This window comes from Argentina silus, assembly GCF_951799395.1.
Source record: "Argentina silus genome assembly, chromosome: X".
Taxonomy (NCBI): Eukaryota; Metazoa; Chordata; class Actinopteri; order Argentiniformes; family Argentinidae; genus Argentina; species Argentina silus.
The window spans coordinates 27,784,944-27,807,464 of record NC_139653.1 but is presented as its reverse complement, the minus strand read 5'-3'; the positions used below and the strand labels follow the sequence as shown (position 1 = coordinate 27,807,464).

The 22,521-nt window shown below is 43.3% G+C and overlaps 1 protein-coding gene across 2 annotated transcripts in view; it reads left to right on the top strand.

The window, feature by feature from the left end:
• Positions 1–9,106: 9,106 nt before the first annotated feature.
• fgf12b (fibroblast growth factor 12b) overlaps positions 9,107–22,521 on the top strand; it is a gene marked incomplete at its 5' end in the record, with an annotated part of 45,849 nt that continues 32,434 nt past the window's right edge. Inside the window, one exon of one of the 2 annotated variants that reach the window (XM_083694466.1) lies at positions 9,107–9,425. In XM_083694466.1, coding sequence (XP_083550592.1) covers positions 9,320–9,425 — 106 coding nt within the window. Of the gene's footprint in view, positions 9,426–12,145; positions 12,237–22,521 lie in introns of those variants that run through there. The other variant, XM_083694465.1, reaches the window with a different exon arrangement.

Genomic DNA, 22,521 nt, shown 5'->3' with positions numbered 1-22,521 from the left:
CAAACACTATGCAAAACAACTGCTCTCTCTCTAATAAAACATCTAAAAAGGGGACTAGACTGTTTTTTAAAGGGTACTACAGACATCTGACCTGCAGTAGTTATGTACTGCTGTTCAATGGTCATATCAATTGATGATACTGTACTCATTGATTCTTGAAGATATTAACCTATACATGCCCCATAAGCTTTGTACACCTGTCTTACCCCATAAAAACCAAACACAAGTTATTTTATACCATTGTTTCTGAACAATGTCTTTGTGTATGTTTAGAACTATCATGTTGATCTCATGTTACTGTCCTTGCATCCATAGCATCTTTGAATTTGAGAGTGGTTAGCCCCATCTTACAGCTTTATAAACTCAAGTACTGTATGCAGGGCTGCAGTTTGGCCAAATAAATATTTCTGGTGTGGCTAAAAACAAATTAATGATTGTAGATTAAATGACTCTGTGAATTATCAAACCATGGACAAAGGTTATTTGATTTAAATAAGGTTATTTGTTTAAATACTGTATCAGGTACAGTGGGCCAGTGGTTAACAGGTTTAGGCCGACATTGCAGCGGTGGTCTACCGCAATGCCGCTGTCGTGGAAGACACAAGGTGTAAGGTACTGCCGAAAGCTACCACAAGGTGGTGACAAGACCTGTAGTATAATATGTCCTTTGAAACTCTCGGAGGCCACCCTGTCCCTGTGCGTAAAATTCAACCAGCAACCTCACTCGTCAGTCTCTCCTGGACTGTGTCACCTTTAGGGTTCTCCACAGTCCAGGGAAAACATCAACGTGCCTCAGAGTTTCAAAACTAAATTGTCAATGAAGTATTAGACTATAATTTACATGCAATGATGTTACAAAGTGGTGCAGAGTGGCTCACCAAAGGTTGGATAACAATAAGATTGCTGTTAAAATATTTACACATTTCCATATATAATGCTGTAAACAAGGGGAGAGTACAGCCCTTTTGAGACAGCACCTTTGGGTCTTGGTCATAGGCTCAAAAGAATCAGTTTTGTTTATTTTCGGTGGTTGGTAAAAGAGGGCACATTACCCATAATTATCTATATAAAACATTCTGTTTTGTCATAATTAAATGAAGTGTTAGGCAAAAGATTGAATAATTCTTGTCAAAAATACTGTCCCTGGGCTCCTAATGAATAAAATAAAGACCACAACATGGCCCTCAAGAGGCAACAACCCCTAGATAGTGAGAGACGGGACTGGATGGGAAAATGCCTGATAGAGCTGTTATGGAAAATACATGGATAGAACTGTTTTCAGGTTATACACTTTCATATGACTGATACAACTTGTGTAAATACTGTTATTACATTTTCTCTTGCCACACATCTATAGCCATTGTTCTGAGAAGCACTGTATAATTTACCATATGAACAGCGGTGGTTTCGGAGGGAGTGGTGAGGGAGCGCAGTAATGGGGGAACAGACATATCTTGCCGATAGGTGTGAAATGTTGAACGCTGATTGATCAGTAACAAAGCGCCGATTGATCAGGAAGAAAGTCTCCCCATTGTTGATTCTCTCCCGCCCTGTTACGGTTCCCCCTCCTATCCATCCCTCTGGCGCCACCTTGAGGCCCCGGCGATCATCACTGGAGCGTCCAGCTCCCAGTCAACAGCGCACTTGTTCCCTGTCTCCCCTCAGCACACCTGCAAACCATCTGCAATCACCGCCCTATAAGAACCCTGCCTGAACTCCACTCCAGTGCCAGAACGTACTGTGTCCATGGTAACCTTCCCAGTAACCCGCATTACGCTTCGAGTCTTTGATATCCTCCCGTGTTCCTTGTGTTTGTTTGTGTTTCACCGCGTTTCCTTGTGCCCATCCAGATACCTCGTCCTCCCTGGTTTTCCCCTCGTCGACCCTTCCACAGACCTAGCCCCCCTTACCAACTACTGGACCTCCCTGCCTCCCGACCATCTGCCTGTCCGACTACCCGTCTGCCTGCCCGACCATCTGCCTGTCCGACTACCCGTCTGCCTGCCCGACCGCCTGCCTGTCCCACTACCCGTCTACCTGCCCGAACTTCTGCCTGTTTGACTGCCCGCTCTCCTGCCGACCCCTGGACCGAACTTCGACTACTCTCTTTGGATTATTTGCATTATTAAATACGCCTTCGGGCTTCATCTACCCTCTCTGTGTGCTGTCGTTTCCTCAGACCTTCTGTGTAACAGAACGTTCTGGCCACCAAAATGTCGGAACCAGACGGCTCAAAGAACCCGGGTATGGAGGAGGCAGGGGCCGCTGCCATCGACCATCCCTTGCTCGCCATCGTTTACCACCACGGCACCCTCCTTAACCAGGTTACGGACCAATTGGACACCGCTTTTCGGCAAATGGACAAACGGCTCCGTAGGTTCGAGCTCAACCCCTCCCATCAACCCCAGACCACAACACCGACACCGTCATCTCCCGATCTGAGTTTAGACCCGGACCCAGTACCCAGATTCCCCCCGGTTTCAGAGAGCCTCACCTTGCGCCGCCTTGTCCCTTTAGAGGTGAGTTCGATCTCTGCCGCGGTTTCTTGGGCCAATGTGAGCTCGCTTTCCTGTACCAGCCCAGCAGGTTTCGATCCGGAGGGGACAAGGTGGCTTTCATCATCGCTCTTCTGACCGGACGGGCGCTGAAGTGGGCCGTCGCTGCTCTGGGTAGCGATTCCGCCTTGTCGTCCGATTATGAGGGTTTCAAGGCGGAGTTTCGATTTATATTTGATCACCCCCAGGAGGGCGCCGACGCAGCTGCGCGCCTCCACGTCATCCGCCAAGGGAATCGATCGGTGGCAGACTACACGGTGGAGTTCCGCACCCTCGCTGCAGAGAGCGGCTGGGGGGAGAAAGCACTCCTCAGCGCATACAAGCGGGGCCTCGCCGATAACATCAACGACTGGCTCCTGAAGAACCGCACCTCATCCTATCAGGAGCTGGTTATCCTCGCCCTGGAGATGGACGACTGCCTGCGGGAGAGGCGTTTTGAACGCGGACAGGAGAGGACTTCATCTCCAGGGTTGACAACCTCCCTCGGGCATTCTCTCCCCAGTTCCCTTCCCGGTCCCCCCCAAGCCCCAATCTCCACAACGCCCACCCTGACCACCTCCGCCCCCAGAGCAGCCGTCCCCGGAGCAGAAGAGGAGCCTATGCAGGTGGGCAGGTCCCGTCTGTCCACAGCAGAACGCGAGCAGCGGTTCCGGGACCAGCGTTGTCTCTACTGCGGGCAGACCGGTCACTACCTCCGGGCCTGTCCAACCCGCCCTCGACCTCCTGTGGCAAAAGACATGGCTTACCAGAGAGAGGGGTCCTGGTAAGCCATACCACCTTCACCCTCTCTGGCACCTCTCAAACTCAGCTCATTCCTACCACCCTCACCTGGAACCAGGAGTCTTACAGCCTGGGCGCCCTCCTGGATTCCGGGGCCGACGACAGCCTCATTGACACCACCCTGGATAATATATGCTGGACCACTGGGAGGATCCTGGGATGGAGCGTGGGGTGTCATGCCAACTGCCTCCGCTCCGCCTCCTCTCCACCTGGTCCCCCCAGACCGGTCGCCCCGTCCCCAGACTTGTGAAGAAGAAGGGAGGAGACCTCCGGCCGTGTATTGATTTTCGAAGTCTGAACAACATCACCATCAAGAATAAGTACCCGTTACCCCTCATCAGCTCTACCTTCGAGCCTCTCAGTCACGCAGCGACTCCTGGAGAACAGACTCTTTGTGAAGGCAGAGAAGTGCCAATTCCACACCGCCTCCGTGGAGTACGCAAAATTGTGGAGAGGGGTCACCTATGGGCGGACGGGAGGAAGATCCAGGCGGTGGTGGAGTGGCCCCAACCCCTGAACCGCCAGCAGCTGAGACGTTTCCTGGGCTTCGCAGAGTTCTACCGGCGGTTCATCCGGGGGTTCAGCCAGGTGGCCGCCCCCCTAACCGCCCTCACCTCCACGCTCCGCCCGTACTCCTGGACCCCGGAGGCGGAGGCCGCCTTCTCGACCCTGAAGAGTCTGTTCACGACAGCTCCGGTGCTCATCCACCCCGACCCATCCTGTCAGATCCTCATGGAGGTGGACGGCCTCGGGGCCGTCCTCTCCCAGGTGTCCGCAGAGGACCAGAGGGTCCAACCCTGTGCATTCTTCTCACAATGCCTGACACCGGCCGAGAGGAATTATGACGTGGGCAACCGGGAGCTGCTGGCAGTGTACGTGGCCTTGGTGGAATGGAGACACTGGCTGGAGGGGGCCCAGCAACCGTTTGTGGTTTGGTCCGACCACAAGAATTTGACATACATCGGGTCGGCCAAGAAGCTCAACTCCCGCCAGGCGCGTTGGGCCCTCTTCTTCACCCGGTTCGAGTTTATGATCACGTACAAGCCAGGCTCCAACAACACCAAGGCCGACGCACTCTCCCGTCTGGCCCCGGAGGAGGTGGCGCCACCAACCCCGACACCATCCTTCCCCCATCTCGAGTGGTTGGCGTCGTCACCTGGGCCATCGTCTCCGTGGTCAGGAATGCCCAACGCACCTACCCCAGCCCAGGAGGCGGCCCCCCCGGACGCGTCTTCGTTCCCCCGGCAGCCTGATCCCGAGTCCTAGAGTGGGGGCACGCTAGTAAATTCGCCTGTCACCCGGGGGTGGGCCGGACATTGTCTTTCGTCCGCCGACGGTTCTGGTGGCCCGCCATGGAGTCGGATACCCGGGAGTATGTCGCCGCGTGTACCATCTGCGCACGGAGCAAGGCCTCTCATCAACCCCCAGCCAGGCTACTACAACCCCTTCCTATCCCCAGCCGCCCTTGGTCCCACATTGCCCTGGACTTCGTTACCGGTCTCCCCATCTCCCAGGGTAACACCGTGGTCCTTACCATTGTGGACCGGTTTTCGAAGTCCGTCCACTTCATCGCCCTTCTCAAACTCCCCTCCTCTGCCGAGACCGCCGACCTCCTGGTGGTACATATGGTGCAACTCCATGGGATCCCCCTGGACATCGTGTCTGACCGTGGTCCCCAGTTTACTTCCCGGGTGTGGCAGGCCTTCTGTAAGGGGATTGGGGCCACGGTCAGCCTCACATCAGGGTACCACCCCCAATCCAACGGCCAGGCGGAACAGGCCAACCAGTGCTTAGAGGCTGCCCTCCGCTGTGTCTCCTCCCGTCATCCCTCCTCCTGGTCCCGACACCTTCCTTGGATTGAGTACGCCCACAACTCCATGACCAACAACGCCACAGGCATGTCCCCATTCGAGTGCTCTCTGGGATACCAACCCCCTATGTTCCCCAGCCAGGAGGAAGAGGTGGCGGTCCCTTCCACCAGGGTCCACCTCCGTCGGTGTCGGCAGGTTTGGAGGTCCTGCTGGAGGTCCTGGTGGTCAGCCAATAGCCTTGGTGGCGCCTACCATTATGTTTAAACTGTATAAAAGACAACCCTGATAATCGCCTCTTCAGACTTGTGCTGAACAGACCCCCGGATCTACGCTGGGCTGCTGTTACGCTCTTGTCTCTTGTTTGAAAGCAATAAATACCGGACTCAGATATTGTGGCTACTCAGGACTTGTTTCTTGATTCTTACCACCGAAGAGCTGAAGTACAGAGTGGTAAATCCTAGACTTCCACCACAGCTGTTTTTGGAAACAAAACTTTTCTGGAGGCACATTTTCCCTGTGACACTGAGCTAGGTGGAATACGAACAGGCATCTCATTCGCCAGTTTGTCATGACTCCAAACCGGCTCCCAACAAACCCAATTCTGTGGGCTTCTTTTAAGTTGCTATCAAATAAAGCAAAGTAAATTCATGAATCCACACGAAAGAAGCACTCGGCCACAATGTAGGCCTGGTCTACAAACATGAGCTTATACCTGCAACTTTCTTTTTGATCCACCAGGCATAATTGCCTTGACTCATTTGGACGGAGGGTCTGGGAGTCCTGCAGTAAAATGTGGTCTACTGTAACCGCATTTCTTGTTCATGCACTTCTATGCCTCTGAAAAGGTCCTGCACATATCAGTGTTTCCCTTAGAATTGTTTTTAGGCGCATCTCTAGCTCAGTTTTGGTGCATCTCTATTCACAGACTTTAGTCAAAGTTATGGCTGATGTATGTTGATAGGGGAGGGTAATCTTTTTAATTACAATGAGTGTGAGAGAACAAGAGGAGGAAAGAGAGATACAAAAGAGCGGGTGTCCAAACCGGAGGTGCATTTTCTTGTGTGCCGGTGAGCTCCTCCCAAATAGGCTACATTTCATTATTGTTAGCCTATATCAGGGAATTATATCAGGGAACCTTCTAACCATATAAAGTTCTTTGAGGGGGGTTCACAGTCATGTCTTGCAATCAAGAGCCTTGAAGGGAGCCAAAGTTACAATACATTACCACCAAAGATACACCCTACAGTAGGCCTATATTTCATTTACATTTTCACACTTAAATTCCGATTTTCTGCCTGTCCCACCGAATCAATGGTTGGGGAAACACTGCCACATATATTCCATGTCTGACATCATTGTACATTATATGTATTACAATAATATAAATACAATAATATAAATTAAATTAAAATATACAATTGATATCAACTCACAAATTGGGCATGTGAAGACACAGATACTGTGTCACAACAAGCCCATCCATAGCATCTTTGAATTTGAGAGTGGTTACATTTCTCTAGCACCATCCTACAGCATTATAAAAAGTATGCAGGGCTGCAGTTTGGCCAAAGAAACCTTTCTGGTTTGTCTGAAAACAAATTAAGGATTGTAGATTTAATTATTCTGTGAGTTATCAAACCATGTACACAGGTTATTTGATGAGAGAAAATAAAAAACTGTAATCCATCCATCCAGATTTTGTTTTGAATCATAAGTTGGTCATATCATTTGGAGTTTCTTTTCGTGTTATTATGTATTATTTGTCATCATCTGAACATCAACGATCCGCTTGAGCTGGCCGACTGGACCTTGAACCTATTAAGCAACCCCACTGTCTCCCCAGAAACATTCACATCCAACACGAGCTGCATACTTCTCAGGCTAATGCACACATCCAGACCAGTTACAGACCTACGAGGCAGCCTAGCACCCGTCGATTAGATGAAAGTAGAGATAGCAGTAGGCCAGCTAGTTGGATTTCTAACACTGACGCTAACAAAAAAACAATGGGAGTGATTGGGGAACAGTTGTGGCCAACTCACCTCAAATGAACTCTCTGACTATGTTAGAAGTTACTTTGAGGTGATTTGGCCACAAATGTTGAACTGTTTAGTTCCTAAATCTCAGTGCTCCCAAAAACCCCAGTCAGAATTCCTATAAAAGAAAATAACACTATCGGTTATACAGTGCCATGCCATGCGTAAGTATGTAAGTTGAGCATGTATAGCTGCCAACTAGAACTGGCTAACTTAATTGATGATGTAACTACTGATGGCAGCAGCAGAATGTATTCTGAAGTGTAAAGAAACATGTCTGCTCGAGTACAAGCAAATGCCTCCAAATTCATTGGATGGTGCTTCATAATACAGTAAGACACTGACCCAAAATATAGTGTTACATCAATTAGGCTAAAACGTGGCTAAACAGGGCTACAAAGTGGGAAGCTCTTGACTGGCCACTTCAATCTTGAGATTTAAAGCAAAACAACAACTAAAGATGGCTGCAGTACAGGCCTGGCAGAGCATCACCAGAGAAGATACCCAGCATCTGGTGGTGTCAATGGGTTGCAGACTTCAGGCAGTTATTGCATGCAAAGGATTGTCGACCAAATACTAAACATGAGGGCTTATTTTGGACATTATATGAATCTGTCCCCTTACATTTGGTGCCGTGAAATAGGGGGACTGTATAAACATTTTATAAAAAGTGTTATAATTTCTGAATGGTGAAACCAACATGTAGAAAAATATTAAATAAAAGCTGACAATCTATTCTTTAATCCCATAGTAATTGTTTGATTTCAAATCAAAACATTTGGAGTATAGAGCCAAAACAAGAAAAAATGCTTCACTGTCCCATTACATACGCAGGGCACTGTATGTGCAACATCTAGACTGATATTCCTAAGGAGCAAAATACAAAATGTAACCCTTAACCCTAACCGTATCTTAAACCCTAACTATAAAGCCAATAGTTAGAAAACGTCATCAGCTGCTTGTTGTTTATCAATTGCTATATATTGCTCTCTGCTGGCCATAAGGGAACCTGCAGCACAATATGTAGGCCGTACAAGGACCCAATTACAGACATGCTCACTAAAGGGGTATATTCTGATTTCTTTGCACTCCGTGCCTTTTAATTTCACTCACTCTCATTCACTTCTGGCTCCGCACGTTCCAAGATTTAGTATTCCCATTTGAAAAGGAGCGTGCCTGTCTTGCGAAAGATTGCAAAGATTGCAACATTTGTTTCCGAAGTAGCTTTAGTTAAACAGTCATCAAAGAGAGAGACCAGAGAGAGACCATATGACAATGTCAGCAAAACCTAATTCCTACAGTGGTCAATTTGATCGACATATCTAGGCATAGGGTTAGATAGACATATCTATCTAAACTCATTATCACAAATACTATTCAAACACTACATACATACTATAGTATAATACATAGTATTACGTAATGTCACATTTTCTGAAACTCACTCTATTGTTAATAAATTGTCATGCTTACCCCACATTCACATACTCTAAAACCACACATAGAAACATTGATCAAGCATTCACTGATTTGCATACTGACCCCCCCACTCATTCATTTACTCAGACATTCTTTCTCTATGTCTCCTGTGTCTCATCTCTCATTGCTGAGTGAGAATTTCCTTTCCCAGCACTTTCTCCACGTAAACACGGATATAAATAGTATTCATGCACCAGTGACGCCCCTTTACACTCTCAGAATAGACCCTATCCGTTTCTATTGCACAGCGGGGCCAAGGGATCACATATCCACATCACTGATCCATTCAAATAACTCGTAATTGTGTTTGACTGGTTGCAGTGCAGCTGCCTGGTTGACAAAGGTGAAAAGGTTGACACTTGTGTCTCATTGCAGTGTTAGGTTACCTGTTTGAATAGCTTGTATGGTGTACAGACGAGAGCAGTCCACACAGCGACAGGAGCCTGGAGAGACTGTGGGGGCTACGTTAGTGGCTACAGGAGCAGGACAGACAGGGCTAAACAAGCACAAACAAACAGTGGACAACAACAGATGTTGTCCAGAGGATGAACTGGGCGGTGGTTTAAGGTCAGATACAGGTTGTAAAGGCGTGCAAGGACAGAGGGTGCTGTGTTTTACAGTCTGAGCTTTAGACGGCGGTTTGAGTTGAGACCCAGACATGACTCGCTACTGTAGCCTGTTCCGCCGCCTGCTCTCCCACGACAGTAAGGGTGAGGAGGCAAATGAGGAGGAAGGCACTGCCAAACCGGACAACAATGAGCAGGGTGAGTTCTCCCCTTTACTCAACACCTCTGTTGGGTGAATACGGATTAAAGTTGTGATAGATTGTGTAATAGGCTGTCATGTGAGAGCAAGCTGTTGCACATATGGGAAGAGCTGAATCATGACCTCCAAGAAGCTGTTGAATTCTGCCATGGAGAGGACCTATCACTCACCTGTGTAAATCTAAGTTGCTATGGGAGAAGCAGTCTTAAAATTCTGGTCTGTGTAAGGGGGAGCTGCAGACTTTTGTCCCATAAAGTCAGTAAGCTACTGTACGTCTAGGTTGTTTTGTGATTGTTAAAGATGATGATGGAATTGATGATGATGATAATGATGATGATGATGGGGTGGTGGATATATAGAGGAGTAGGAGAGGAATGATAATAATCTCCAAACTGTCTGTGACTGTTCAAACTAGTCCAAACCTGCTGCCTGAAAACCACACCACTCCCTCCCCTTCTCTTAATGCCGGCAATAGAAAAGACTCAGCACTGTGTAAAAATACATGAATTAATATCTCAGATCACCTCTCATGTGACTCACACCTCTCCAGTCCACAATGTCTCACCTCAGAAATATCTCTGTTTACGCCAAGTGGATTAACACACACACCCACAAGCAAGCACGCAGTCACATACCCAAACACACACACAACACAGCACCGCTTTTCCTCAAATTTTCTTCATGTCTTATTGCTTTAAGGTATATGTGTAAAACTCTAAGTCAGGGTGAAGCTACAGCACAGTCACGCCAAGCTCCAAGTTCTGGAGCAAGTCAGATTACCAGTTTGTTAGCAATGTCTCTCTTCTGTCTGCCTTATATGTGTGAGATGGTGATGACTGCTCTTTGTGTGAGCTGTTTGTTCTGCATCTGCCTATGCTCCATGTGTGTATATCAAGGGACCTTGACATTAAGGACTGTGATGTATTTATAGCTGGCAGCAACAGCAGCTGTGTTGGTCCTTTTTATAACAAATTTCAACACTCAAGTCAGAGATTTTATCACCCTGCATATCTTCTGTATGTTTGTGTATGCTGAGTTTAGGCATGAAATGATTCATGGGCAGAGAGAGAGAGAAAGAAAATCGCTCAGACATACTGTAGAAATAGTGAGTCCTCTTGAGTGAATTATAAATGTACCCCACATCTCTACCACTATAGGCACTTCTGTGGATCTGAATAGGAATAGCCTGGAGTGTAGACTAATCAATAGGTCATGTCCACCCAACCAATCAGAGGGCGGATGGAGCTATTGCCGTATTGTTTAAATGTTTATCTTACCCTGTCATATCCAGGAATGCCTAAGGACTAGGGGCAATACGGGGATTTCAAATTCAGCAATTGTACTGGATGCGTGGATTGTGTGCAACTAATGTGTGTAGCCGGGCGTCCAGGTCAATGACGAATGCGATGGGGGATCCAGGAATGTTTTCATGACAGCTGCATTCGACTCTCTCTTGCATGCTGCCATCTGCCGCCCCCTTGTGGCTAAATAATTACCCTGGAGTTGTGTGCAAATTCACCTGTCAAAGTGTTTACCTTAAGGCCTATGAGCAAATAAACAAATGAAACACAACGCCAATAAAAGATCAGAAGCAACTTGCTCACACGATGTGTGTTATTGGCCAATTATTTATCTTTATTAAAGCTAAAATATTCCAGTAGGCCACAGAGTGCTGATTAAATATCTGATTGTAGCCTGTGTGGAAGAATAAGACACATAGCTTACAGTAGGCAATGCAAATGCTGTTGGTTCACTGAACAACAGTGACTGTGTGACTGATATCATGATCTTATTTATAGCCTATAGTGTGTGAAAATGTACCCTAGACTTTCCAAATGACCACCACTGTGCCATTTCAAACACTTGTTTATGTCTAATTGTAGGCAATACGCTATAATGCCTATATGGCCTACTTTATGCTAGGCATGTTAAAGAGTTAAATAAAAACGACTAGGACTAGGCCTACTAACCAAATATGTTGGGACATTTTGTGCCACTGCATGTTGTTGTTGACACATAATCTGATTGTATAGGCCTATAGAAGTTCATTCCTTGGCCTGTGATAGTTTAGGCAAGCCTACATAATAGCCTACTATAGCCTATGTTTTTTTGTCTAGGTTTATATGTCAAATTCACACCGGGAAACCCACAAACCCCTTGACCTCACAACTTACAAAAAAGCTGCTTTGCCTTTAAAATCATCAAACCCACTATCTGACGTCGGCAATACAGTAGGCCAGGGTACCTACGCTCCTACCCCCTCCCCATGGCCATATACCAATATGTTTTGAATCCGACGTGGCCTGGTTTCCTTCGCGCCCAACGCTTTTCGCGCTATACTGTACCGCCAAGGATGCATTACCTCATCTGTGGCGATCCTAGTATGCCCTGCGGTTTAACTTTGGCGTTCGCGCTCGCACCGGAGCCCTCGTTTTACGTCTGCGAGTAAATCGGAAGCATGGGCTGTGGGTAATTAATCTGACGTCCTAGTCCAGCTCGCGATTCAGGTGTTTTGATGGAATTCTCGTAAATGAAAAATGTTTCAGGATGTCGCGATGTAGTTGAATCCCTTTCTCAACGCTTTTGTGGTGTCTTGATGTTGCCGAACCCAGGGATCTGTGAAGTACGATGGTCAAGCAGAGGTGGATAAAATCTATGCTTCAATAACCTACAGTGTCAAATTGCGTGAATTGACGTAGGAAAACAATAACCCAAATCAATGAAGATTCTGAGCCTTTTCCTGAAGAAAGGTGCGCGTATGCTGCAGTGTCTCTGTGGAAAGCGATCGAAGCCGAGTACAACCACGAGCGGTGAGACATCTTGCATGCTTTCTTTCATCGCGGATCCGTTCTCGTGTTGGCTGGGTGGATTCATCATCTCTGCAGCGGTGTAGGGTACTTTCAACCAGTCCCTTTCTCCGTGAATAGGCAAATAGAGGGCAGAACGCAAACACGTTTAAAAAAACAACGTCTTAATTACATTAATTGACGCACAATGCCCATTGTGTTTTTATCCAATTAGTGCGACCAATTCCACATTCAGCCTATACAGTATGTCCCTACATTCAAACCAGAGATGTCTCTTAAATGGGCCAGAGTAGGGGATACCGGGGATGGTATAACACTTTTCACAGAGATTGTTTGAACTGCTATATAATTCTTTTTTTTTTAAATGATACAAACAACTTACATCTGTCTGCTATGAATTGGTATAGATGTGATCTAAGCAAACAGACAAGGTGTGATGTATCAAATACAAGGAGTCAACTCTTACAATTTACCCCACCTACCAGGTTAGTTGTAATACTGCTCGTGGTGAAATGTAACATTCTGAAAATTCATAAATCATAACCTGCAACTTAGCAAAACATGTCTTCATTGAACATTTGCACAAGTATCAGAAGACCATTGCAATTTTAACACATTATGTGGCACTATTCTTAACCCAGAACCTACTTAACTCACAAACCTTATGAAAATATTTTTCAGTTGAAGTCTAATGAAACAAAATGTTTCTTCTTGTTACTCAAACTATTGAACTAAACCAATCATTGTCATACTGTTTTTGTGTTCTCACACTTGACTTTGTAAGTTACTCAACAACTAAAACAATCATTGTTGTGTGTGTGTGTGTGTGTGTGTGTGTGTATGTGTGTGTGTTTGCGTGTGTAACATTTTGTTAAAACTCACCACAATCTTAACAGCCATTACATTGCAGCGCGTTGTAACATAATGCTCCAACTTTAGCATGGACAACTAGCATTAAAGATTTCTCTCAAAACTGGTGATACACCTGATATTACCTGAAGTTTGGTAATGCTAAGTGTAATGCTAGTGCCATCAAAAAAATTAATTCCCTTCAAAAAATTGCTTTCCCACCTCAAAAAATGATTTTTGCCAATAAAATGTATAGTTTTTCACAGACACCTCCCTGCTTGCATGTGAGTTCAGGACATTTAGGCCCAAGTATGCACAGTGAGTCACATGATTCCAACTTGTTCCTGATTGGAGATATTGAGAGTGTTACAACTATCCCGTTACAATAATCCCTGGTCTCCCCTAGCAACAATTGTATATAGACCGCCATGACACCTGCTGTGTTCTAATTATATGGTTTGATGTGTGCAAGTCGTCATTAGCATATCAACCTAATATGTTTTTATTTCCATTTGATGCCTAAATGTGGGCCTAAATATAATGTTAATGTTACAGTAAGTTTCAGTAGCCTATCTGGGCCCATATTGTGTGTGTGTGTGTAGGCTAGGCTATGCGTTAGTATGTCAAGTGAATATTTAAATAAACTCATACATGATGTAAACAGTGGAATAAGTGTGTGTAGTAATTGTAAGCTGATCTGCGACACTATTTTACACATTACAGTAATATCCAAACAAAGCCTAAACTGCTGCCACCGGCATGAGTTTTGTGATAACTTGGTCAGCACCTTGGACAGCGCCAGCCCCAAACAATGACTTTTAGTCGTGAGACACCGGCCATATAAAGTGTGCTCAAGTAGATTAGTGCAAGTATTTGTTAAAGTTGAAATTTGGTATTCAAACAACAATGAAGCGGTCACCCCGTCAGTGTTTTTGGTAAACAGCTGAGGGATGGGGTTAGAGAAATGTAAGCACTCTCAAATTCATACATAGAGCCATCCATGAAATGATAGCCTAGTTTAACTTAGATTTAACTTTAATGATCGTTACATTTATTCGGAGAGGTAATGAGTAAAATGTTGTCCAAATCGACTAAAGACATATTTAGTGAGGAACCACAGATACTCAGATAGCCAGGATACCATCATTACTGAGTCACACACTCACTTAAAAAGACTGTTTGAACATTAAGTCAGAGACGGGACATTAGAAAGAGCTTTTGAAAGTTCGGAGGGACCTTGGATCAGCAGCAGGATTTTCAATAACTTTCACTGACACATGGAGGAAAGTATGCGTTGTACATTTCCTGTATCACATATGTTTTACTGACATATCGTCTCCCATCAATTCCTGCTACAACCGTATTCCCAATGCATCGCAGTAATAGTAGCAATACTATCCGAAACAATTAATTTCTTCTTTTCTCTCTACACTCCAAAAGTTTGGATTTGAAATCAGAAAATTAATGTGAGATTAAAGTAGATTCTCAGCTTTTATTTGATGATATTTGCATACATATTGGTTTCACCATTCAGAAATTACAACACTTTTATGTATATTACCCCTATTCTAGGGTACCCAAAAGTAATGGGAAAATTGGCTTGACAGGTGTTTCTGGTTAGTCAGGTGTGTTCCATCACATAATTAGTGCAGGCATAAGAGAGCTGTCAATGTCTAGCATTGATTCTAGGCTTTGGGTCTGCCTTTGGGTCTGCCTTTGGGTCTGCCTTTGGGTCTGCCTTTGGGTCTGCCTTTGGTGTCTGCTATTGGTGTCTGTCAATATAAAGATCAAATCGGTGTCAATTACAGTCAAGGAAGCCTTTATTAAGCTGCAGATAAATAGCCAGATAAATTATTCAGAAATAGCCAAAACCTTAGGCTTGCCAAAATGAACAGTTTGCAACATCATTAAAAAGAAAAAAAGCACTGGTGACCTTTGCAATTGCAAACAGGCTGGTAGTCCACTAGTTATCCTCAAAAAGGATGGTCACTTACAGTTTGCTAAAAAGTACCTAAAAAATGTTCAAAGTCACTTAAATCACCTTTCTTCCCCATTCTGATGCTCGGTTTGAACTTCAGCAGGTTGTCTTGACCATGTCTACATGCCTAAATGCATTGAGTTGCTGCCATGTGATTGGCTGATTAGATATTTGCGTTAACGAGCAGTTGAACAGGTGTACCTAATAAAGTGGCCGGTGAGTATATAGCTGCCACTAGAACTGGCTAACTTGTCTTAATTGATGATATAACTGCAGAATGTTTTCTGAAGTGTACAGAAACATCTTGTCTGCTCAAGTACAAGCAAATGCCTCCAAATTCTTTGGATTGTGCTTCATCATACAGTAAGACAATGACCCAAAACATACTGCCATGGCAACTAGGGAGTTTTTTCAAGGTCAAAAAGTGTTCTTGACTGGCCAAGTCAATCTTCAGATTTAAATCCAATTTAACATGCATTTCATTTCCTGATGAAAATATTTTGCTTGCACTTAGCATCCATTTGGAGAAGTAACTGAATTGCAGCTAGATACATCAATACAAAATACAACAGTACATTCAAATGTTCTAAACCTCCTCTCCGCCTTCAAACTTTACAGCTTTGAAATTAATAATTTGTAAAGGTTAATGGTTAAAATGTTTTACCAAAAATTGTGTGAACAGCTAAATAAATGTGTCCCTCAGAAAGAATGATTTATGGTTGATTTCCATCTGCCTACTTAGCTATTATTCTTTTGAAAAAGAGGAATATCCCAAGAGTAGTTCATAAGAGTAATAATGTCACAAATGTGACACATGCCAATGAATGTGCCTGTTAATGTTTTAGGATTGTATGAAACCCAAAAGTCAATTTGATGTTTCACTCTAACATTAAGGTCACATTAGTGGACACATAATAAGGCCACACTACTCATGATTCTTCCAGTATCCCATCCAATCTATTGAGAGGTCTTACTTCAGAGATAAAGGAGAATACAGTCAAGTTGTATCTGGAAATTACTACTCACGTAATTACTAATTAAATTATGTCTTATTACGTCTCATGTCAATGTGAGTCTGCCCACTTAATGAGGTTTAATTACTAGGACACTTAGTGTTGACACACCCAGCTTTCTGGATCGAAATACAAAGAATAAGATGCACTTTGTTATTCAGTCACTACCAACCACCTTTATGACTACATCATCATGATCACAAACCATCACAAATTCAATACAACCACCTTTTATCACCACCAGGAACCCATTTGCATTTCTTGATGATATACTGTATGTCTTATCATCAGCCATCAGCCATGAGATGTTCTTTGGTACCATGTCAACTGCCTGCCACAACAGACCTGAGATAGCAGTTGTCAGTCATCATCACGAAAATTACACATTGGCTACTGTGTGCTTCTGACTCATCCATTGCTTTTATGCCTCACTGCTCAATGTTTGCTCTAGAGCAGGGTTAATTTTTACTGTTTTAAAGAATAGGACTGATGTGGACTGATAGGACTGAGGTAATTCTACCCACATTTGCTCCTGTTTTTTGGGGGATTTGAAATCAAACAATTACGATGGGGTCAAAGTAGATATTCTCAGCTTTAATTCAATGTTTTTTTTCTGATTGGGTTCACCATTTAGAAAGTACACCATTTTTTAAACATACCCCCCCTATTTCAGGACTCCAAAAGTATTGGAAAAAATCATATAATGTCCAAATAAATTACTCATGTTTAGTATTTGATCGACAATCCTTTGCATGCAATAACTGCCTTAGGTACTTTTTAGCAAACTGTAACCTGACCATCCTTTTTGAGGATAACTAGTGGTTTGCACCTTGAAGTGAAACCTCTGTAGTTCAACTGGTGACGTATTCTGCGGACGGTAGTCTCTGGCACATTCACGTCTACCTCCAGGAGAGTGTTCCTGATCTGTGGGACAGTTGTTTTGGGTTTTTTCCTAATTATGGTGAACATTCTTCGGTTATCCACTGTAGGTCTTCCTTGGCCTACAGCCTGTTTGCATTTGCTGAGCTCACCAGTGCTTTATTTATTTTTTTATTTTTTTTAATGATGTTCCAAACTGTTGATTTTGGTAAGTTTACGTTTAAGTTTTGTCTATGTTTATGATTGATTTTTCTGATATTTCAGCCTCATAATGGCTTCCTTGACTTTCATTGACGTGTCTTTGGTCCTCATGTTGACAGACACCAATAGCAGACTCCAAAGGCAAATGCAAAGCCTAAAATCAATACTAGACATTGACAGCTCTCTTATGCCTGCACAAATGATGTGACGGAACATGCCTGACTAACCAGAAACACCTGTCAAGCCAATTTTCCAATACTTTTGGTGTCATGAAATAGGGGTAATATGTATAAAATGTATTAAAAAAGGTTGTAATTTCTAAATGGTGAAACCAATATGAAAAAAGAAAGCTGGGAATTCCTACTTTAACCTCATAGTAGTAATTGTTTGATTTGAAATCCAAACTAACTAAAGCTAAAGTAGACAAAATGCTTCCTATTTACAATACTTAAGGAGGGCACTGTAGTTCTAGGAGGACAGAAAGGAGGGTAAGAGGTGTGGGAGGAGGAGGAAAGACAACAGTGAATAAAGAGGAGTGGGAGGAGAGAAAGAGAGAGAGAGAGGGAGACAGAGAAAGACTAAAGACATGCTTAGCTTGTCCCTGATGTTCTGGCCTGCAGAAATAATTCATAAATCTGTACGCTGAGTGTGTATTTTTAGTATCTCAACCTTGATTTGTGAAAATCAATTTGTTGTGAAATTCCTATTGATGAAATGGTGAATTTACTCAAGATATCAACTTGTGAGCATAGTGCCACCAAGATTTCACAAAGGGCTTGTTCTTAACACTAGTCGCCGCAAACAGGTTAGTGTTAGGGTTAGGGCGTGATGTGACACACACTCTGCCATTGTGAAACCCATGCCCTCCACCTTCCCTGACTTTTCCTAAATGTCTGTTTTTATCATTATAGCGTTCATTATATTTGATTATTATAGTGTCAAGTCCTAAGGCACGATTAACACCTGCTCTCCCACAGTAGCTTGGGAATGCCGAATGGTCTAACGGACCAACGCGTTAAACCTTCATTAAGCCAATAAAAAGACAGTCGAAAACAGATGGTACATGGCCATTGGCTTAATCAACTTAATCTATCAACCAATCATAAGCAACAACACCTTCCCCCTAACCTTCTCCCTTGTTTTATGTTCCCCAAGTATGCGCTCACCTACTCTGCAACATGGACATTTCAGAAAAAGTGTTTGACGTAGTTCTGTCATGACTGTGTAGAGGATATTTGAGAAAACTAGTCTCCAAAAGAGACATTTTTGCTTGCTTGCCATCAGGTTATGGCAAAAGCTTAATCTACCAGGCATGGCCAACAGTGTGCTCCATGTTAGCTGAAGACCACCACCATCAGTGGCCAGACAATACGATTTTACTGTCGATCCTTTGCTGTTGATCATGGAGAATCAAGCCAAGATTGCAAGAAGAAGGGACACTTGCTGCCGCCACTGGCAGAGACAAACACCAGGATAGTAAGATTGCAAACGGAGACTTCAAGATAGTGTTTAGTTTGCCCAAGGTTTGTTGGCAATGATCAATGGAGAAGCCAATTGCAGAGACCTGTGTTTTGCAAACGTCTATTTGGAATCATGCTGGTTGAAGTACACACTGTGGTCTAATGGTTAGTACAGTATTGTAAAGTATAATGAGTATGGTATTGTTATCTATATGTCTGTTTGCAATTATACTGTTAACTAGTCTTCTTCTCTACCAGCTATTGCAGCAAGTAGGCTAACTTAATGTATTTGTCATTTATCTTGGCTTGATCATTCTTGACAGCAAAGGACATAGCTAAAACAAACGAAACAGGATTATCTGGCCATGGTATTGGTAGTCTGTTTCTACATGACTAAGCCCACTGGTTGGACACACTGGAGTCTGGGTTAGGGGACACAACTGGATGTTTGTACTTGCTATTGTGGTAGTTTTCCCCACACACATCACACATCAACCATAGATTTTGAGGGTGTATCAGGCTTTTTTCTTTTTTCTTCATAATTGTTTCACCTGAAGAACATCTCCCGCCTAAGAACCCTCTCTTAACAATTCTGATGCTGAAATAAGTGTTCAGTGCATCTGTAAGGCTCTCCACATATTCTCTCACAGCTTCCTCTTCTTTTTTGCACACAGAATTACTTGGTTGGGATCTGGTTTACACAGCAATCTCTTAATCTCTGTGTCCTGTCAATGAAGCCATTATGAGGCTGAAATATCAGATAAATCAATCAGAAACATAGCCAAAACCTTCGACTTACCAAAATCAACAGTTTGTAACATCATTTAAAAAAGAAAGAAAGCGCTGGTGAGATCAGCAATCACAAACAGGCTGGTAGGCCAAGGAAGACTTCTGCAGTGGATGACCGAAGAATGCTCACTATAATAAAAAAAAAAATGCAAAAATCAACTGTCCCACAGATCAGGAACACTCTTTCGGAGGTAGACGTAAATGTGTCAGAGACTACCATCTGTAGAATATGTCACCAGTCGAACTACAGAGGCGCAAACCACTAGTTATCCTCCCAAGGAGTTATATGTATATCTAGTTATCTGCCCAAGATTTACAGAATACCACCTCACCTGTAAAACATGGTGGAGGGGTTGCTATAGTTTGGGCTGGCTAAATTGTCTTAATTGATGATGTAACTGCTCACAGCAGCAGCAGAAGGTATTCTGAAGTGCACAGAAACATCTTGTCTGCTCAAGTACAAGCAAATGTCTCCAAATTCATTGGATGGCGCTTCATCATACAGTAAGACAATGACCCCAAACATACTGCCATAGCAGTACTAGGGAGCCAATCTTTGTCTACGAGTGCAAAATTAAATGCCAGTGTCCACCAGTGAAGCTGTACCCAATGTTATCTTGTGGGAGAGTGTTCTACAGAGCCTTGAGAAAACTTGAGCTGTAATAGCACATCATACTTGAAACTAGGCTTATGGCCTTTCAATACATGTTGCACAGATCACACACAGTTTCTATACAATCTATCAATGTAAAGTGCATAGCCACTGAATGAAGAAGCGATTTTGTGTCCACTTTTTTAACTTTAGCAAATGGCTGGTATATAGACCTTCTTGAAAATATGTATAATTATATTTCATTACATGTAATTATTGCTTTAGATTTGTGTTCTGTTTTACTTGTTATCAAGCATTGGCACTGACACTTCACATTTGACCGCAGATTGTTTTATTTTTTTACAGTAGGCTATGTACAGTTAGGGTTAGGGTCATAAAATGTCACGATGTACCATAACATTCAATATATGATAAGAATATGTGTGTTTGTGTGTATATAAAAATGAATGAGGCAGATTTGTATATTTACAAAATTGTGTCTGTGCTTGTGTGTGTGCACACCTTATTTAGGCTTGCTCTTAGGATCTGTTTACTACTTCAACAGCTACGTTCCTCCACCCACTATGCGTCTTAGTGGACTATCATCAATAATAGAGGACACATCTCTGCCCTGCAACTCTGTCCATCACTCCAAGTGTGTTTATATGTGTGTCTCTGCTCGTGGTGTGTATGACTTACAGTAGACATTTGTAAGTCTTAGTCCTGTGTAATAGGACTGTGGGAATGTGTTTTAGTATAGTAGATGGGTGTGTCTGTATGTGGATGTGTTCTGTATAGGCTGCGTGTGTGCAGGTTAGACAGTGTTTATGTGTGTGTGTTCATGATTCATGAACACACACACAAGAGAACACCTGAAGATCATAATGTTTGAGGAATTAAGGAATGTCAGTATGTGTGTGGTAGTTAATAAGTGTTTGTGATAGATAGACATAGTGATTTGAGATCAAGCTTATGTTAGAGTTAAGTGTGAGTTTGTTGGAGGCGACAGTAATTTAGAGGTTGATTATCACACCCCAGAGAGAGTGAGTCTTTTTCAGCATTGGATGCAGCTGTCCATAGCTGTCCATTGACACATTCACTGGATCTCAGGTGAAAAGTGGACAGCCATTGATGTTTTGCTCTTGGGCTGACATCTGGTGGTGAAGACAAATATTGCAGGTAGTTCAACAGCTGCAGCATGGTGCAATTATTTATACTCTTGCCTTTTGTTGGAATAATAAAGTGTTTATGTTGACTTCAAAAGTGTCATTAGTGCATTTTATGGGTCAGTCTGACTTTAATAATATGGTGCTTTTAATGCCATTGTCTGACTTCTTTTATCACTATTACTATCCATCAGTTCCTTATGCCTTTAGTCTTGAGGATACAGTACCTACTACTGTCATCAAAGAGTTTGAATCTCCTCTGTCATAAGAACATGATATGGCTTTTCACACTGCACTTCTTTAGCCTAGGGCTATCCATGACTGGCCCAGAGCTAGCTTACACTCGATTCACACACACATTTGTTAACCCGGGCTAAGCCTTAACCCTAGGCTAACGATTTACACTTGTGCATTTCTGTTGTGCAACTGGAATGACCATAGCAACATGCAACCATTCTAGCCATGCAAATTGCGTAGCTATCTAGCAGGCAGTGTGCAGTCGAGATGGAAAACAACCAATTATAGATATTAAACATTAAAGATATATTGGACAAAATGAGGGACAAGGAGACATGAAATGTATTGGATATTTGAGTTTTACCTTGTATATTGTAATAACTAGTCACTGTTTGCTAGCAGCTAGCAGCATGATCCATACACAAAAACACTAAGCACAAATATAATTTACTATCTACATGCAAACACCTCTTGATATGTATTTGTAAACCATTATTTTAATACATGCAAAAATGATTTGTAAATATGGCTAAATATTTGTGAATAAATGGTTTACATTTACAAACAAAGAAATACCTCCAAATCGCGTTGTTATCGCGCCTCTTTTGGAGGTCTGGGGAATTTTCTATTAGCAGATATGGCTTGGATTGAACTGGATGGAGCGATGGGAGAATGTGTTTGCAATTTCATCGGATGTTACATTCCAACAACCCTCTCCGCACATGCCTGTAGAATGGTTGTTTGTTGTTATATGTGTCGTGTTTTCCGACCGGGTAGGACTATTTTGCAGAGAGTTGTTGCCTGTGCTAGTTTGCAACATTTAAGAAAATTGAAGATAACATGAAGGAAAAACTGAATTCAGATTTTTTGGAGCTCTGCCCAAGCAACTTATTTGATTGGTTTAACATGTTGTGAGGCGTCACTTATTTCAAATGGGTTTCCACCCCTCCAGCTACTTTCTGCAATATATATTTTTTTTTTAAGCTTTGTGGATTATTTCTCTATAAACTCATGGAATGTTAGTGCCAAAATTCTGTAAACAATTGAAAACAAATCCAAAGACGTAATTTCACCAAATGCTAAAGTGTTTTATATTGGATACCTACACAGAGCAATGCTTTTAT